We start from the raw sequence: 20,887 nt of genomic DNA on the forward strand, positions 1-20,887 counted from the left end.
ATTCCATTAGAACTACTGATAGCCTTGGGAGAGCCAGTCCGGACAAAACTTTACCATCTGGTGAGCAAGATGTATGAGACAGGCGAAATACCCTCAGACCTCAAGAAGAATATAATAATTCCAATCCCAAAGAAAGCAGGTGTTGACAGAGGTGAAAATTACCGAACTATCAGTTTAATAAGTCACAGGTGCAAAATACTAACACGAATTCTTTACAGACGAATGGAAAAACTGGTAGAAGCCGACCTCTGGGAAGATCAGTTTGGATTCAGTAGAAATGTTGGAACACGTGAGGCAATACTGACCCTATGACTTATCTTAAAAGAAAGATTAAGGAAAGGCAAACCTACGATTCTTGCATTTGTAGACTTAGAGAAAGCTTTTGACAATGCTGACTGGAATACTCTCTTTCAAATTCTAAAGGTGGCAAGGGTAAAATACAGGGAGCGAAAGGCTATTTACAATTTGAACAGAAACCAGATGGCAGTTATAAGAGTGGAGGGGAATGAAAGGGAAGCAGTGTTTGGGAAGGGGGTGATACAGGGTTGTAGCCTCTCCCCAATGTTATTTAATCTGTATATTGAGCAAGCAGTAAAGGAAACACAAGAAAAATTCGGAGTAGGTATTAAAATCCATGGAGAAGAAATAAAAACTTTGAGGTTCGCCGATGACATTGTAATTCTATCAGAGACAGCAAAGAAGTTGGAAGAGCTGTTGAACGGAATGGATAGTGTCTTGAAAGGAGGATATAAGATCAACATCAACAAAAGCAAAACGAGGATAATGGAATGTAGTCGAATTAAGTCGGGTGATGCTGAGGGAATTAGATTAGGAAATGAGACACTTAAAGTAGTAAATGAGTTTTGCTATTTGGGGAGCAAAATAACTGATGATGGTCGAAGTAGAGAAGATATTAAAAGTAGACTGGCAATGGCAAGGAAAGCGTTTCTGAAGAAGAGAAATTTGTTAACATCGAGTATAGATTTCAGTGTCAGGAAGTCGTTTCTGAAAGTATTTGTATGGAGTGTAGCCATGTATGGAAGTGAAACATGGACGATAAATAGTTTGGACAAGAAGAGAATGGGAGATTTCGAAATGTGGTGCTACAGAAGAATGCTGAAGATTAGATGAGTAGAGGAGTTTGTGGCACAACGTGACAAGAAGGAGGGACCGGTTGGTAGGACATGGTCTGAGGCATCAGGGGATAACAAATTTATCATTGGAGGGCAGCGTGAAGGGTAAAAATCGTAGAGGGAGACCAAGAGATGAATACTCTAAGCAGATTCAGAAGGATGTAGGTTGCAGTAGGTACTGGAAGATGAAGAAACTTGCACAGGATAGAGTAGCATGGAGAGCTGCATCAAACCAGTCTCAGTACTGAAGAGCACAACAGCAACAACAACATCCATTGACAGTTCGCTACTAACAGTTTCATTCAACACACTATGGTTTTCGTGCTGATGTTTCCCCTCAAACTACAATTTGCACTCCACAGGATAAAGTTGGAAAAATCAGTGAAGTCCGACGTTTAGATTGCCGTACTTTGCGCAGATTATTTAGTCACTGTGAACGGCGCACTATCAACCATTGCACTGCACAGTCTGGCTACGTCCCAAAGAACAATGTGGACTATCGGCTTATGTGTTGCGTAAATTTCACGAAGCGGAATGTTTATTCGTTAGTTTATTGATTGTGTAATGCAGACTCGCTTCAATTTAGCAGGTAGCGTTACGTAATGATACATACTGATCTTATCCATTATAATGCAAATGACCGTGACTGTGGTAACGCAAACTGAAGTATATATGCTACCTTTGTCACACAACAGCTTAATTAAAAGTATGCTGTATGCCATTACGGATCCTGTGGATCATCATCAGTTGCTTTCTTTCAGTGTCTACATGTGTGTTTGTATATCTTTTCTGGAATCTTGTAAATAAAACCAAAGTTTTATGTAGCACGCATAAAGAAGATATGACACTTACACGTCATTTCGTTTACAGAGATGCTATGATAACACTGCGCAGTACATTTTAATGTATAAATTTACATAGCATTCACATAAATTTAAACAGACACCAAATTTGCTGAATGACAAGACTGCGTTATATATGCACAACTTTCTAAGCACCTTTTCGGAAGTGCTTCTGCTAAACAGTTAACGGTTTTGATAAAGAGAAGCTCTGAAACTAATAGAAATTGTGTAGACTAATACATAAAAGTCTACTATCACCTGTAAGTTTATACAGTTAAATATATCGAGATGTTGTGTCGCAAGAGGGCCGAAGTGGCCGAGCGGTTCTAGGCGCTTCAGTCTGGAACCGCGTGACCGCTACGGTCGCAGGTTCGAATCCTGCCTCGGCATGGATGTGTGTGATGTCCTTAGGTTAGTTAGGTTTAAGTAGTTCTAAGTTCTAGGGGACTGATGACCTCAGACGTTAAGTCCCATAGTGCTCAGAGCCATTTGAACCATTGTTGTTTAGGAACGTGTCTGTGAACAAACTGTTATCCTTGGTTTGTTGAAATCTAATGTTTATATCGAGTAATGGCTTTAAGTGTGTTGATTTTACTGTTTTGACATCCGTTTATGCGTTTCAACTACTACATTGGTGCTAATGCTTCTACCAATACAACAACTTTTTTATCATAATTTTCTAAGGAGATTTCGTGGCATATTCTGTCCAACTGGCGTGTTAGGTCGTCAACATCCCGAGCTGCCCATATTGCTTCAAACATTACCAGTGGGGGCAAGATCTGGCGATCTTGCTGGCCAATCACTGACTGGTTTGGTAGCCACGAAAACAGGCAGTAGAAACTCTGGCCGTTTGCGTATGGCTGTTATCATGCTAGAATGTAAGTCCAGGATTCCCTGCCATGAAGGGGAATAAAACCGGATGTAGAATATCGCGGCAATTCGTTTAGCGATGTGCTGTAAGGGTGTCGAGCGGTTATAGGCGCTTCAGTCTGGAACCGCGCGACCGCTACGGTCGCAGGTCCGAATCCTGCCTCCGGCACGGATGTCCGTGATGCCCTTAGGTTAGTTAGGTTTAAGTAGTTGTAAGTTCTAGGGGACTGATGACCTCAGATGTTAAGTCCCATAGTGCTCAGAGCCATTTGAACCACTTTGTAAGGGTGTCGCGAATGACAATAAAAGAGGTCCTGATATGGAGTGAAATGGCACTCGAGACCGTCATCCCCGGTTGTCGGGGTGGGCAACAGTCAGGTTGGTATCCCACCATTGCCTTGGGGTGTCCCCAGACACGTCTTCACTGGTCATCGGGACACCATTCGAAGACAGACTATTCACTGTAGACAGTTCTATTCCAGTCAGTGAGATTCCATTCCAGAGACATGTATCGATTTTGATAAATCCAGGTTCAACAACGCTTATAAACAGTTACATGAATACTCCGTAAGAAATGCACCTGAAGATGGATCCAGAGGATCCGACGTGTCAGACTGCATGATTTAAATAAAGTTATTTTGTAACTGAAGGGGTTATTCACAGATGTGGAGGCTAGTCATAAAATTACAATTATAACCTCATAAAAAGTCTAGTTACGTAATTGATTTTTTTTTGTTTGTGCATCGATGCATATTAAATCCCTGTCCCACAGTACAGCAGCACGCCTCTGGAGGAGCCAGAACAAAACGCCACAGCCCGCTCATGAAGTGGAATGGAGCGTCGTGCGGTAATTCGTCTACTGCAATTGAAGGGGGACAACAGTGCAAAAATCTATGCTAAATTGGTAGAAGTGTACAGGAAGCATTCATCTCTATATGACACAATGGTTAGATAGAGTAGTGATCAAACATGTCTTGATGACGAAGAACGAAATGGCAAATATCTCTCTGTGAGGAAATAGGAGTGGAGGCCCTGGTGCCCCACTATCAGTGTGTCACAATAAAGGGGATAGCGTCTAACACTGAGGTATAGGGGTGGATCCTTATTCTATGACAGAGCACAACTGTGTAAAGTGTAAAGGTATTGGTTTTAATGCTACAATTTTATCACAGAAATACACGCATTTACACAGTAACAATGTTAAGACAGTTGTCAAGATAACACATCTCGTCCTCAGAAAGTGAAATAATCCTAAACACAACAATATTAAATTTTAACTAGAAGTTTCTTTACAAATTTATTCTTACAGCTACGTCATGATGTTGGCCAGTACTCTGATAAATCATTCGGTTCCGGTTCTGAGTTCGGTACTATTTAGGATGACAATCAAGTCTACAGAGGATGGTTAGTTTTGTGACAAGCTGAGCAAAAGATTACCCAAGGTCGCTCGAGTTTACAGTGGTCGCAAGCTGGTGAACCAACAAATTACGCATCTGCTCTTATATTTACCTTAGCTGCGATGAGCTTACGTCTGCATGGCTGCTCTCGTCCTCTGAAACCCCTATAAAAGCTAATAAAAAGTCTTTGCTGATTTTTTCAGTAGAAGCTCTCCTATGTTTCCCATTAGGCGAGAAAACATGTACTCATCCCTAATTTTGGAATATGGCGATATGCAAGCGCACGGCTGGAGCAGCGTGCATATTACAATGCCCTCTCAGTTCTCACAAGAACAATTAACTAAGTGGCTGGTCCGTTTCTCCGCAGTTGGAGCTCAACGATGCTGTAGCTAATATCAAGCTGAATGTCAGCTGCAGTGAACACAGTCTTCACACAGATTTCTCCTCTGCGTCGTACAGAGCGTGATGCACCCCATTCTGCACTTTATGCCAGTTCAGAGGAGAGTCCCCGAAATTTTCGGTCTTGTCCTTGCCGTAGCAAAACTGTCTCCCCACCAGTGTTGTTTTGTGCTCCACATCACAGCTTTTTCTGAACAATAGGAGCGTTCCTCTTGATTTGTGGAAACTCTCTCTGCCACTCGCAAGGGTCCTACCATTAAACTGCATCGAAATCTCGGCACATTACTTCTTCCTAGTTCTTATCCGCCAATCGGAGATTTTGTGCCCACCCAGACGCCTAAATGCTACATGTGTACATCCTGACCATACCATGCACTGTTTATGTGATAAACTGCGTCACAGATTTATTCGTACCCATTTGGAAATTCCGAAACGCAGTTTTCTAAAGCTTCTTTCCGTCCTGTTCTGGTGGCTCGCTACTTGCTCCATAGTATGAGTCACCTGCTGCGCGTTCGTTGACTCCCGTCATTGGACGCCCCCTAAGAGTTTTCCGTCGTACTGTCCGTGGTGCGTCCTTCACGCCTGCTTCCAAACAAAACGTTTCCTCCTGTTTCCCACAGCTGCTAGTTTCACCTTTTGCTCATTAACATGCAGTATATAGGATGTTTAGGACGGGTGGTACGAACAGAGCATCGAGTGACATTATGCTGAGTGCACTATGCGAAAGTTACCTCGAGCAATTAAACAGAGAAACGACTCGTGGAGATAACATCTTGGACCTACTGATAACAAACAGACCCGAACTTTTCGACTCTGTGAGCGCAGAACAGGGAATCAGTTATCATAAGGCCGTTGCAGCATCCCTGAATATGGAAGTAAACAGGAATACAAAAAAAGGGAGGAAGGTTTATCTGTTTAGCAACAGTAATAAGAGGCAGATTTCAGACTACCTAACAGAGCACAACCAAAATTTCTGTTCCGACACTGTTGAGTGTTTAAGGAAAAAGTTCAAGGCAATCGTAAAATGCGTTTTAGACAGGTATATGCCGAGTAAAACTGTGAGGGACGGGAAAAACCCACCGTGGTTCAACAACATAGTTAGAAAACTACTGCGAAAGCAAAGAGAGCTTCACTGCACATTTAAACGCAGCCAAAACCTCTCAGAGCACAGGTAGTTCCAGTTTTCAAGAAGGGTCGTCGAGAAGATGCGCAAAACTATAGGCCTATATCTCTGGCATCGATCTGTTGTAGAATTTTAGAACATGTTTTTTCCTCGCGTATCATGTCATTTCTGGAAAACCAGAATCTACTCTATAGGAATCAACATGGATTCCGGAAACAGGGATAGTGTGAGACCCAACTCGCTTTATTTGTTCATAAGACCCAGTAAATATTAGGTACAGGCTCCCATTTTCCTTGACTTCCGGAAAGCGTTTGATACAGTTCCGCACTGTCGCCTGATAAACAAAGTAAGAGCCTACGAAATATCAGACCAGCTGTGTGGCTGGATTGAAGAGTTTTTAGCAAACAGAACACAGCGTGTAGTTCTCAATGGAGAGACGTCTACAGACGTTAAAGTAACTCTCGCGTGCCACACGGGAGTGTTATGGGACAAATGCTTTTCCCAATATACACTCCTGGAAATTGAAATAAGAACACCGTGAATTCATTGTCCCAGGAAGGGGAAACTTTATTGACACATTCCTGGGGTCAGATACATCACATGATCACACTGACAGAACCACAGGCACATAGACACAGGCAACAGAGCATGCACAATGTCGGCACTAGTACAGTGTATATCCACCTTTCGCAGCAATGCAGGCTGCTATTCTCCCATGGAGACGATCGTAGAGATGCTGGATGTAGTCCTGTGGAACGGCTTGCCATGCCATTTCCACCTGGCGCGTCAGTTGGACCAGCGTTCGTGCTGGACGTGCAGACCGCGTGAGACGACGCTTCATCCAGTCCCAAACATGCTCAATGGGGGACAGATCCGGAGATCTTGCTGGCCAGGGTAGTTGACTTACACCTTCTAGAGCACGTTGGCTGGCACGGGATACATGCGGACGTGCATTGTCCTGTTGGAACAGCAAGTTCCCTTGCCGGTCTAGGAATGGTAGAACGATGGGTTCGATGACGGTTTGGATGTACCGTGCACTATTCAGTGTCCCCTCGACGATCACCAGTGGTGTACGGCCAGTGTAGGAGATCGCTCCCCACACCATGATGCCGGGTGTTGGCCCTGTGTGCCTCGGTCGTATGCAGTCCTGATTGTGGCGCTCACCTGCACGGCGCCAAACACGCATACGACCATCATTGGCACCAAGGCAGAAGCGACTCTCATCGCTGAAGACGACACGTCTCCATTCGTCCCTCCATTCACGCCTGTCGCGACACCACTGGAGGCGGGCTGCACGATGATGGGGCGTGAGTGGAAGACGGCCTAACGGTGTGCGGGACCGTAGCCCAGCTTCATGGAGACGGTTGCGAATGGTCCTCGCCGATACCCCAGGAGCAACAGTGTCCCTAATTTGCTGGGAAGTGGCGGTGCGGTCCCCTACGGCACTGCGTAGGATCCTACGGTCTTGGCGTGCATCCGTGCGTCGCTGCGGTCCGGTCCCAGGTCGACGGGCACGTGCACCTTCCGCCGACCACTGGCGACAACATCGATGTACTGTGGAGACCTCACGTCCCACGTGTTGAGCAATTCGGCGGTACGTCCACCCGGCCTCCCGCATGCCCACTATACGCCCTCGCTCAAAGTCCGTCAACTGCACATACGGTTCACGTCCACGCTGTCGCGGCATGCTACCAGTGTTAAAGACTGCGATGGAGCTCCGTATGCCACGGCAAACTGGCTTACACTGACGGCGGCGGTGCACAAATGCTGCGCAGCTAGCGCCATTCGACGGCCAACACCGCGGTTCCTGGTGTGTCCGCTGTGCCGTGCGTGTGATCATTGCTTGTACAGCCCTCTCGCAGTGTCCGGAGCAAGTATGGTGGGTCTGACACACCGGTGTCAATGTGTTCTTTTTTCCATTTCCAGGAGTGTATATAAATGACCTAGTAGATAGTGTCGGAAGTTTCATGCGGCTTTTCGCGGATGATGCTGTAGTATACAGAGAAGTTGCAGCATAAGAAAATTGCAGCGAAATGCAGGAAGATCTGCAGTGGATAGGCACTTGCTGCAGGGAGTGGCAACTGACCCTTAACATAGATAAATGTAATGTATTGCGAATACATAGAAAGAAGGATCCTTTATTGTATGATTATATGATAGCGGAACAAACACTGGTAGCAGTTACTTCTGTAAAATTTCTGGGAGTATGGGTACGGAACGATTTGAAGTGGAATGATCATATAAAATTAATTGTTGGTAAGGCGGGTGCCAGGTTGAAATTCATTGGGAGAGTCCTTAGAAAATGTAGTCCATCAACAAAGGAGGTGGCTTACTAAACACTCGTTCGACCTATACATGAGTATTGCTCATCAGTGTGTGATCCATACCAGGTCGGGTTGACAGAGGAGATCCAAAGAAGTGCGGCGCGTTTCGTCACAGGGTTATTTGTTAAGCGTGATAGCGTTACGGAGATGTTTAGCAAACTCAGGCGGCAGACTCTGCAAGAGAGGCGCTCTGCATCACGGTGTAGCTTGCTGTCCAGGTTTCGAGAGGGTGCGTTTCTGGATGAGGTATCGAATATATTGCTTCCCCCTACTTATACCTCCTGAGGGGATCACGAATGCAAAATTAGAGAGATTCGACCGGGCACGGAGGCTTTCCGGCAGTCGCTCTTCCCGCGAACCATACGCGACTGCAACAGGAAATGGAGGTAATTACAGTGGCACGTAAAGTGCCTTCCGCCACACACCGTTGGGTGGCTTGCGGAGTATAAATGTAGATGTAAATCAGTGCGGTAATACTGTCGATTGAGTCTCATCTCTTTCCTTTTCATATTTATAGGCAAATCTGCTCCTTTCAAATGGTTCAAATGGCTCTGAGCACTAAGGGGCTTAACTTCTGAGGTCATCAGTCCCCTTGAACTTAGAACTACTTAAACCTAACTAACCTAAGGACATGACGCACATCCATGTCCGACCCAGAATGCGAACCTGCGACCGTAGCGGTCGCGCGGTTCCAGACTGTAGCGCCTAGAACCGCTCGGCCACTGCTCCTTTCCCCCCGAAGTAAATTAGGTGTCATATTCAGCTTCCCGGTACGATGTATAAAACTCTCTTGTAAGGTGCGAAATTAACCTTTATTTTAATCTGGCACCTTAGAAACGAAAAAAGAGGAAATCAGTCATGGATCAGTTTCAACGTCTTGCACGACATTTTGAAAGTGACAAAGGTCGCCGCTCCCAGGGTTCAATTCAGGGTGTCAGGCCAATTCAGGTGACTTCCTTAGCCTCCTTTTTACAGTGGATCAGTGCTGAGTGTATCATCACAACCCCAAAGCAAAGTAAGCACTTGAAATTTTGATTCGCCACCGCTGAGAAAAGATAAGACTCAGCTGTCATTGGATTCTGACAGCTTTTTTTGGAACTGCTGTGGTGTGATGCTACGCATGATTTTAATTTTTTACTTAAAATCTTCTAAAAAGCCTCCGGAAAACTGCATTAGCTGTTGATAATCCTTTATTCCAAGGTTTTACACGACCGGTGTCGAGATATTCTAATCACGACTTCACATGAAAAAAAAAAAATCTGTAAAAATATACGATAAGGATTCGCACAAATCAATAATAGCAAGAATGTTGAGAAGACCTACTTGTATCAGAAAAAGAGGCAGTGAAATACCCACACAGCTAATTTAATATGATGCCATTGAAATAGCACAGTCTCTCAACATTCGTATGGCACTTGTCTTCAGTATTGCCAGTTAAAATGGATGTTGATTAATTCACGAAAACCAAGAATTAGTGGTTGTATGCCGTATAACGGAACACTGCCGGTCACATTTATGGACCTAAAAATGGGTCATAGCATAAGAAACCTGAAAAACTGTAGTGAAATTAACTTTAGCTAAACAAAGGAATGATGGCTCACCAGTGCTGCAAAACATGTGTAAACAGAAAAAGCCACATGTAGTGACTGTGGCTGTGCCTGCAGCAGGAAGTTCGTACCAATGCAGAGACGGCCAAGTGTTGGGGAAAACTAACGTTGGGCAACGCGCCGCTAGAGAGCAAGTGAGAAGTAGCAGAATATGTCGACAGAGATCGCCGGAGTGGCGAGGAAATAGCATCGGTACTTTTTTAAAGCCAGAGTTTGGAGCCGTTACATGAACAGAAATGTATACGTAGAAGAAAAAGGGCACAAGTAAAATAGGATGCAAAACCCGTATAAACAACCATCATTATATGGTGAGACATTTCTTTACTTTAGCTTAAGTTAATTTGCTTGTTGGTTTTCAGGTTTCTTACGCTATTAACCTTCTTTAGGTCTTTAAACGCGACTTGCAGTGTTCATTCATACTGCTTAAAAACCACTCATCCTTGTTTTTCATTTTCTGGATTGCTCAACATCTATTTTAACAGGAAATTCCGTGGATTTTATCCAAATCTGAACGCTGGCAGACCGTGCTATTTCAATGGCCTAATGTTAATTAGACATGTGAGTATCTTACATCTTCTTTTGTGATTTAGGTACCCCATATTTTTGGTTTAATTTGCTCCTTATCCAAATTGTCTCTAGAAGCCCGCTCTATAAAATCATATGCTAACGGATTAAGCTCGTATGTGACAATTCATGGCAGGGGAATACTGCCGAAATCTCCTAAGGGGTGTATCTGTCCAAAACAGTGTTTGTCCTCCAGAATAACTCTCCTACTCGTTCTACAGAGGACACAGCCAAACCCCCTACTCCATTTTTGGGATGCACTATTCTGCCTCACCATACGTGTACTGGCACACAGCCTTCTTCTTCCTCTTTCCTCGGACGGTAAACCAATTCATGACGAGGCATTTACACAATGACGACTGGGTGGTTTCAAGATAGGACATTTATTGAACAGCTAACCAAGCTCTCCGCCAAGTCATTCATCGCTGTGAAAAATGTGGTGGTGGTGTTTAGTGTTTAACGTCCCGTCGACAACGAGGTCATTAGAGACGGAGCGCAAGCTCGGGTTAGGGAAGGATTGGGAAGGAAATCGGCCGTGCCCTTTCAAAGGAACCATCCCGGCATTTGCCTGAAACGATGTAGGGAAATCACGGAAAACCTAAATCAGGATGGCCGGAGACGGGATTGAACCGTCGTCCTCCCGAATTGTGAAAAATGTGTGCCATTGAAAGTTAACATGTATAAAATGTCCATCACCTAGTTTCGTAATCACAAGTCGACTTTTTCGTGGTGATAATTAAAACTTTATGACTATTCCGCGTCCGTTCACAGCGAAAGGTATTAACTGGAGTCGCTGAGTAGCTTGGACGTAGAGCTCCCGTCGGCAGGCTACCTGAGGAAGGGCAGGAAGTTGAGCGGCCCGGCGACGCCGATGAGCCTGGTGCCCTCCTCCTGCAGGTGCTGCAGCCAGCGCCACACCGGATCGTCCTCCGCGTAGGTGCGGCCGAACACGAGCGCATTCATCACGTTGCCCACCGAGTGCTGCAGCGCCGACAGCGGGTCCACCGTCTCACCCTCCAGCTTCTGCACAAAAACACCAGCGGGCGTTAGACATACAAGATATGCTTAGGCAATTCCTGACAGGGTAAGAAACAACTAAGGTCTGATAGAATGATAATCTCTAAATTTACAATTTCCGTGACTCAAGGCACTGTATTCATGCAGGTACACCTCTAAAAAAGACCCACTATCACAAAAAAGGTCTGATGAACAGTACTGCTGCCACCATGTGGAACAGTACCACCTTATAGCAGGAGAAGGCGTGTTTCACCTGCTCAGATGTACTGCACAGGGTGATGCTTGATTTTAGTCACCCCTCCATCCCCCAACCCCTTTAGTATGGAAACATAGCAGTGTTTGTTTTCCGTTATTACCTTAAACCTATAGCAGGTGACCTTATATCTATAATCACAATTTTTAATTGCATTGTATACATAATCTATGTACAATAACGTGAGGGTACTACACAGCTGTGTTTTTTGAGCTGTGGCCCTGGAAACGATGGAGGGACTTCACCCCGCCGTAGCCCTCAGTGGGGCAACAGGCCACAGCAGTCCACCCACCCCACCGCCGCCCACATTGTACCCAGGGTTATTGTGCGGTTCGGCAGCCCAGTGGACGCTCTATTTCTTTCGGTTGAGGATCCATGGCGCGAACAGCCTGAACAAGCTGGTTCCACAGATTCTCGATTGGGTTTAAATCCTGTGAGTGTGGTGGCCAGGGAAGTGCGGTAAAATAATCATAATGTTCCCAGAATCACGCACGTACACTACAACCTGTGTGAAATGTTGCACTGTCTTGGTGTTAGATGCCATCGTGCCGAGGAAAAACAAACCATACGCAGGGGTGTCTGGCTCTGAGCACTATGCGACTTAACTTCTGAGGTCATCAGTCGCCTAGAACTTAGAACTAATTAAACTTAACTAACCTAAGGACATCACACACATCCATGCCCGAGGCAGGATTCGAACCTGCGACCGTAGCGGTCGCCCGGTTCCAGACTGTAGCGCTTAGAACCGCACGGCCACTCCGGCCGGCAGGCAGGGGTGAACATGGTCCCCAAGGATAGATACATGTACTTGTGTTGATTCGTTGTGCCTTCCAGAATGACGAGATTCTGTCTTTCGACATACAATAATAGTCCCTCCTGGTTGACAGGTGTTTCCTTTCAGACTGTTCATGTCGTACACGCCAACGGTCATCTGTCTGATGGAGCATAAAAAGTGATTCATCTGAAAAGACCACCTGTCGCCACTCAGTGGACGTCCAGTTGCCGTATTGGCGTGCAAATTTCTGCTTTCGTCACCGATATACAGCAGTCAGCACGGGTGCATGAACCAGTAGTCTGCTGCGTATGCCCATACGCAGCACCGATCGCTGAACAGTCGTTCAGGGGACACTGTTGATAATCCCTTGGTTCATCTGGGCGGGCACTTGAGCAATAGTTGCACGTCTATTTGCCTGCGCGCATCTATGCAGTCATCGTTGCCACTGTTATCTATGTCCCATGGTGCACCACAGTTGCCTGGCGCTGGTCTGGGATAGTGCCATTTTGCGATGCATAGTATACGTTAACCACGGTGGCATGCGAACAGTTTACAAACTTAGCCGTTTCGGAAATGCTTCCACTCTTGGCCCGAAAGCCAATAAACATGCCCTTCTGGGCCTCAGATATATCGCTGCGTTTCCGCATTACAATGACTACAATATTTCTCTCCTCCGCCCCCCCCCCCCTCCCTCAACACGCGTTATACGCCACCCACTGTTAGTGCTGCCGCCAGCCGTTTGTGACTGGTTATTGCACGTTGACGGCGAAAGCAGGTTGTGGTCACATTCATACGACAGGACCGTGCATATGACACTGAAGAGCCAAAGAAACTAATATCGTGTAGGGCCACCGCGAGCACGCAGAAGTGTCGCAACACGACGTGGCATGGATTCGACCAATTTCTGAAGAAATGCCGGAGGGAAGACACGATGAATCCTGCAGGACTATGAATAAATCTGCAAGAGTACGATGCGGTGGAGATCTCTTCCGAACAACACGTTGCAAGGCATCCCAGATGTGCTGACAAAGGTTCACATCTGGGGAGTTTGGTGGCCATCGGAAGTGTTTAAACTTAGAAGAGTGTTCCTGGAGCCACTCTGTAGCAATTCTGGACTTGTGGAGTGTCGCATTGTCCTGCTGGAATTGCCGAAGTCTGTCAGAACGCACAACGGACGTGAATGGACGGAGCTGATTAGACACGACGCTTACGTACGTGTCACCTGTCAGAGTCGTATCTAGACGTATCAGGGGTCTCATATAACTCCAACAGCACACGCCCCAAGCCATTACAGAGCCTCCAGCAGCTTTAACAATCACCTGCTGACATGCAGGATCAATGGATTCATGAGGTTGTCCTCATACCTACACACGTCCATCCGGTCGATACAATTTGTAACGCGACCAGTCCGCCCAGGCATCTTGTTTCCAGTTATTGACAGTCGAACGTCGGTGTTGATGGGCCCAGGCGAGGCGTAATGCTTTATGTCGTGCAGCTCAAAATGGTTCAAATGGCTCTGAGTACTGTGGGTTTTAAACTTCTGAGGTCATCAGTCCCCTAGAACTTAGAACTACTTAAACCTAACTAAGCTAAGGACATCACACACATCCATGCCCGAGGCAGGATTCGAACCTGCGACCGTAGCGGTCGCCCGGTTCCAGACTGTAGTGCCTAGAACCGCTCAGCCACCCATGCCGGCTATGTCGTGCAGTCATCAAGGGCACACAAGTGGGCCTTCGGTTCCGAAAGCCCAAATCGATGATCTTTCGTTGAATGGTTCACACGCTCACACTTGTTGATGCCCAGCAATGAAATCTGCAGCAATTTGAGGAGGGGTTGCACTTCTATCAGTTTGGACGATTCTCTTCAGTCGTCGTTGCTTCCGTTCTTGCAGGATCTTTTTCAGACCGCAGCGATGTCGGCGATTTGATGTTCTCGGAACACTCGTGAAAAGGTCGTACGGGAAAATCCCCACTTCATCGCCACCTCGGAGATGATGTGTCCCATGGATCGTGCGCCGACTATAACACTCAAACTCTCTTAAATCTTGATAACCAGCCACTTTAGAAGCAGTGACCGATCCACCAACTGTGCCAGACACTTTTTGTCTTATATTGGCTATACCGACACAATGTGGGGGCGAGCTGCTAGATTTGTTACCGGTAGGTTCGAGCAACACGTAATTGGTACGGAGATGCCTGGGAACACAAATGGGAATCCCTGGTAGGAAGGCGACGTTCTTTTCGAGAAAAACTGTTGCCAAAATTTAGAGAAGCGGCATTTTAAGCTGACTGCCGAACGATTCTACTGCCGCCAACATATATCGCGCGTAAGGACCACGAAGATGAGATACGGGAAATTATGGCTCATACGGAGGCGTACAAACAGTTGTTTTTCCCTCGCTTTATTGGCGAGTGGAACAGGAGGGGGAAATGAAAAGTAGTAGTTCGGGAACCCTCCACCACGAACCATACAGTGGCTTGCGGAATATCTATGTAGATGTAGATGAAGATGTTCTTGGAGGTATAATTATTTGTGTGCAAATGAAATAAATACCGATGTAATGTCATTCAGCACACTGTTGTAGCCCGCCACGGTGGTCTCGCGGTTCTAGGCGCGCAGTCCGGAACCGCGCGACTGCTACGGTCGCAGGTTCGAATCCTGCCTCGGGCATGGATGTGTGTGATGTCCTTAGGTTCGTTAGGTTTAAGTAGTTCTAAGTTCTAGGGGACTGATGACCACAGCTGTTAAGTCCCATAGTGCTCAGAGCCATTTGAACCATACTGTTGTCAGTCATCAACAAAAATGCTCTTGTGTGGCTAACAGAGCATAGGTTCATGTAAAATTTCCCCAGTCAACCTATTGCAAAATAGGAGAGATTACGAACAGGCATGGGATCATTTTTAAATTGATTTCAGGAGAAGAAAAAACAGCAACTTTAGGTGATGCAGAATTTTGAAGGAAAGACACCATGTGTAAACTGGTAGAAAAATACAGTCCTGAAAACTTGTACAATGCAGATGAGACGGGATTGTTTTATCAACTGATGCTAGAGAATATGATGGCATTTAGAGGAGAAAGGTGTAAAGGAGGGAAACAGTCTAAGGTACGCCTAACTGTTCTTCTCAGAAGCAACGAGTCAGGGACACATAAATTGACACCACTGGTGATCGGACGATCAGCAAACCCCCGGTGCTTCAGAAATGCAAGAAGCTTACCAGGTAAGGGGGTACATACATTTTATTTTACCTTCCTTCAACTTATAAGGCAATTCAATACGGTATAGCTTCAGCTCTAGTGTTTTGCAACAGTCATGTTGTAAAACTAATTTCTATTATTGCAGTCAATCACAAGGCAAATCGAAAAGCATGGAGGACGTCTACTCTTTTTAGTGAGTGGCTGCTTTCGCTTGATAAAGAGATGTCGCCGGCCGAAGTGGCCGTGCGGTTAAAGGCGCTGCAGTCTGGAACCGCAGGACCGCTACGGTCGCAGGTTCGAATCCTGCCTCGGGCATGGATGTTTGTGATGTCCTTAGGTTAGTTAGGTTTAACTAGTTCTAAGTTCTAGGGGACTAATGACCTCAGCAGTTGAGTCCCATAGTGCTCAGAGCCATTTTTTTTTAGAGAGATGTCAGATGGTTCAAATGGCTCTGAGCGCTATGGGACTTAACATCTGATGTCATCAGTCCCCTAGAACTTAGAACTACTTAAACCTAACTAAGCTAAGGACATCACATACATCCATGCCCGAGGCAGGATTCGAACCTGCGACCGTAGCGGTCGCGCGGTTCCAAACTGAAGCGCCTAGAACCGCTCGGCTACCTCGGCAGGCTAAAGAGATGTCAATGAATAATAAGAGAATTGCATTGCTGGTGAATAATTGTAGCGCGCACATCAGCATGCCAGCGCTGAAGGACTTTGAACTATGCCACTTCCCTCCGAACTGTACTTCAATTGTTCGGCCACTAGATATGGGGATAATTAAGAACTTTGTTTTAAAGTACCGTTCACATTTAGTTCAACACGTGATCGCAAACATTGAAAGAAAGGTGAGCAACCTCTACAGTTTCAATGTGAAGCAGGCTTGTGACATCTACATCTACATCTACATCCATATTCCGCAAGCCACCTGGTGCTGTGTGGCGAAGGGTACCGAGCTACTGAGCGTCTCTCCTGCAGAGTCTTCCACTGGAGTTTATCTATCATCTCCGTAACGCTTTCGCGATTACTAAATGATCCTGTAACGAAGCGCGCTGCTCTCCATTGGATCTTCTCTATCTCTTCTATCAACCCTATCTGGTACGGATCCCACGCTGCTGAGCAGTATTCAAGCAGTGGGTGAACAAGCGTACTGTAACCTACTTCCTTTGTTTTCGGATTGCATTTCCTTAGGATTCTTCCAATGAATCACAGTCTGACATCTGCTTTACCGACGATCAACTTTATATGATCATTCTATTTTAAATCACTCCTAATGCGTACTCCCAGATAATTTATGGAATTAACTGCTTCCAGTTGCTGACCTGCTATATTGTAGCTAAATGATAATGGATCTTTCATTCTATGTATTCGCAGCACATTACACTTGTCTACATGAGATTCAATTGCGATTTCCTGCAGCATGCGTCAATTCGTTGCAGATCCTCCTGCATTTCAGGACAATTTTCCATTGTTACAAAATCTCGATATACCACAGCATCATCCGCAAAACGCCTCAGTGAACTTCCGATGTCATCCACAAGGTCATTTATGTATATTGTGAATAGCAACGGTCCTACGACACTCCCCTGCGGCACACCTGAAATCACTCTTACTTCGGAAGACTTGTCTCCATTGAGAATGACATGCTGCGTTCTGTTATCTAGGAACTCTTCAATCCAATCACACAATTGGTCTGATAGTGCATATTCTCTTACTTTGTTCATTAAACGACTGTGGGGAACTGTATCGAACGCCTTGCGGAAGTCAAGAAACACGGTATCTACCTGTGAACCCGTGTCTATGGCCCTCTGAGTCTCGTGGACGAATAGCGCGAGCTCGGTTTCACATGATCGTCTTTTTCGAAACCCATGCTGATTCCTATAGAGTAGATTTCTAGTCTCGAGAAAAGTCATTATACTCGAACATAATACGTGTTCCAAAATTCTACAACTGATAGACGTTAGAGATATAGGTCTATAGTTCTGCACATCTGTTCGACGTCCGTTCTTGAAAACGGGGATGACCTGTGCCCTTTTCCAATCCTTTGGAACGCTACGCTCTTCTAGAGACCTACGGTACACCGCTGCAAGAAGGGGGGCAAGTTCCTTCGCGTACTCTGTGTAAAATCGAACTGGTATCCCATCAGGTCCAACGGCCTTTCCTCTTTTGAACGATTTTAATTGTTTCTCTATCCCTCTGTCGTCTATTTCGATATCTACCATTTTGCCATCTGTGCGACAATCTAGAGAAGGAACTACAGTGCAGTCTTCCTCTGTGAAACAGCTTTGGAAAAAGACATTTAGTATTTCGGCCTTTAGTCTGTCATCCTCTGTTTCAGTACTATTTTGGTCACAGAGTGTCTGGACATTTTGTTTTGATCCACCTACCGCTTTCACATTAGACCAACATTTCTTAGGATTTTCTGCCAAGTCAGTACATAGAACTTTACTTTGGAATTCATTGAACACCTCTCGCATATCCCTCCTCACACTAATTTCGCTTCGCGAAATTTTTGTTTGTCTGCAAGGCTTTGGCTATGTTTATGTTTGCTGTGAAGTTCACTTTGCTTCCGCAGCAGTTTTCTAACTCGGTTGTTGTACCACGGTGGCTCTTTTCCATCTCTTATGATCTTGCTTGGCACATACTCATCTAACGCATATTGTACGATGGTTTTGAACTTTGTCCACTGCTCCTCAACACTATCTGTACTTGAGACAAAACTTTTGTGTTGAGACGTCAGGTACTCTGTAATCTGCTTTTTGTCACTTTTGCTAAACAGAAAAATCTTCCTACCTTTTTTAATATTTCTATTTACGGCTGAAGTCATCGATGCCCTAACCGCTTTATGATCGCTGATTCCCTGTTCTGCGTTAACTGTTTCAAATAGTTCGGGTCTGTTTGTCACCAGAAGGTCTAATATCTTATCGCCACGAGTCGGTTCTCTGTTTAACTGCTCAAGGTAGTTTTCAGATAAAGCACTTTAAAAAATTTCACTGGATTCTTTGTCCCTGCCACCCGTTATGAACGTTTGAGTCTCCCAGTCTATATCTGGCAAATTACAATCTCCACCCAGAACTATAACATGGTGGGGAAATCTACTCGAAATATTATCCAAATTATCCTTCAGGTGCTCAGCCACAACAGCTGCTGAGCCAGGGGGCCTATAGAGACATCCAATTACCATGTCTGAGCCTGCTTTAACCGTGACCTTCACCCAAATCATTTCACATTTCGGATGTCCGTCAATTTCCTTCGATACTATTCCACTTCTTATCGCTATAAACACGCCTCCCCCTTCACTGTCCAGCCTGTCTCTGCGGTATACATCCCAATCTGAGTTTAGGATTTCATTACTGTTTAAGTCTGGTTTTAGCCAACTTTCTGTCCCTAGTACTATATGGGCGTTGTGACCGTTTATTAATGAGAGCAGTTCTGGGACCTTTCTATAGACGCTCCTGCAGTTTACTATTAGCACATTAATATTGTTATTCCCTGTTGCATTTTGCCTACTCCTACCTTGCCGCGCCTCAGGAGGCGTCTTGTCGGGCCTAGGGAGGGAATTCTCTAACCTAAAAAACCCCCATGTGCACTCCACACGTACTCCGCTACCCTTGTAGCCGCTTCCGGCGTGTAGTGCACGCCTAACCTATTCAGGGGGACCCTACATTTATCCACCCGATAGCGGAGGTCGAGAAATTTGCACTCCAGATGTCCGCAGAATCGTCTGAGCCTCTCGTTTAAGCCTTCCACTCGGCTCGAAACCAGAGGACCGCGATCTGTTCTGGGAACGATACTACAAATAGTTAGCTCAGATTCCACCCCGCGAGCGAGGCTTTCCGCTTTCACCAACTCCGCCAACCGCCTGTATGAACTGAGGATGACCTCTGAACCCAGACGGTAGGAGTCATTGGTGCCGACATGAACAACAACTTGCAGTCGGGTGCACCCAGTGCTCTCTATCGCCGCCGGCAGGGCCTCCTCCACATCTCGGATGAGACCCCCCGGCAAGTAGACGGAGTGAACACTGGCCTTCTTCCCCGACCTTCCCGCTATTTCCCTAAGGGGCTCCATCTCCCGCCTAACGTTGTAGCTCCCAATCACTAATAAACCCCTCCCCCCGTGTGCCTGCTCGGACCTTGCTGAAGGAGCGGCCACATGTCCACTCACAGGCAGAGCGGGCGATGCCACACGGCGAGCTTCCACATTGACCCTCCGCCTCGTGCGCCGCGAACACCGCTGAACCCGCCACTCCCCTTGGGGAGAGGGTGGCCCAACGGCGCCCGGTACCGGCGAAGATGTCTCGACAGCAGGGACAGTGGGTGAAGCATGTAACACCTGGGGTGTACCATGCGATGCACCAGACTCCGCACTGCCGCTACACTCGGAGGCAGCAGCCTGAAGACGGCTGACCGCGGCCATCAACACGTTCAGCTGTTCGCGAACAGTGGCCAGCTCCTGCGTCCGTACACAGCAGTCACACATCCTAGCCATCCTAAGAAATCAATTTACTGTAGAGAGTTAATCAACTTTTAACTAGACTGCTAATTCACTAAAGGCGGCTGATAGTTGACTAAACTGTGGTTACTACACACTTCTTGTAGAAAACAATGAAAATAGCACTACCTGTCTCTGGACTGTATTCAAAACAAACACTAGCACTACTGGCACTGTGGTTGACTAAAGGGACTCTCTCTGACTGTATTCAAAACAAACACGAAATCTATGGAACACTACTACTAGTACTCGACAATTAAAGTTTCCTAAAAGCAGAAACACACCGAAGAAGGAATGACAAGTAAGAAAAATACAGTTAATACTTAAATTAACGTAGCTCGCTGCACAGCAGACGTGACACAGACGGCAGTTCCTGGAACAGTGTACAGTCGAATGTGATTGTGCACTGCTGGAAAAAAGCAAGAATTTCCGAAAGTAAAGATGTTAATGAGAATGGTGTGGTGGATAAAATAACTCAGGATGATATTCAAAGTGATCTGAAGATTTATTCAGCAGTTACTGGTAAAACCATAGATGCTTCAGTAGTCGAATACTTATCAGTGAATGATGAGGCGTTGGTGTTTGTGGCAAATACAGACGAATTTATCATCGAACAGTTAAACGGTAATTCGACTGTTGAAGATTCTGACGACGACAGTGATATGATAAGTGCGAATCCCCTCATCTGATGGAGCTAATAGATCAGTTGGACATCATTCAGCACGTAGCATCTTCAAGTTCCAGTGTTTCAGCGCAGCAATTGATTGCGTTAGAGGATATAAAGACAATATTCCCAAGAGAATCCTTAAGAAGAAAGAAGCAAAGGAAAATAAGTGAATTTTTCTGTACACAAAAGTAAGATAATCTGCACATATTCTGAAGTGAACTA

At 45.8% G+C, this 20,887-nt stretch overlaps 1 protein-coding gene across 1 annotated transcript in view; it reads right to left on the reverse strand.

Annotated features, from left to right (window-relative positions):
• The window catches only part of LOC126458389 (cytochrome P450 306a1), a 374,739-nt gene that overhangs the window by 46,783 nt on the left and 307,069 nt on the right, over positions 1–20,887 (reverse strand). The window contains exon 4 of the mRNA XM_050095385.1: positions 11,092–11,282. Within this exon, the coding sequence (XP_049951342.1) occupies positions 11,092–11,282 (191 nt within the window). The remainder of the gene's footprint in view (positions 1–11,091; positions 11,283–20,887) is intronic.

The sequence above is a fragment of the Schistocerca serialis genome, chromosome 1, assembly GCF_023864345.2.
Source record: "Schistocerca serialis cubense isolate TAMUIC-IGC-003099 chromosome 1, iqSchSeri2.2, whole genome shotgun sequence".
NCBI lineage: Eukaryota > Metazoa > Arthropoda > Insecta > Orthoptera > Acrididae > Schistocerca > Schistocerca serialis.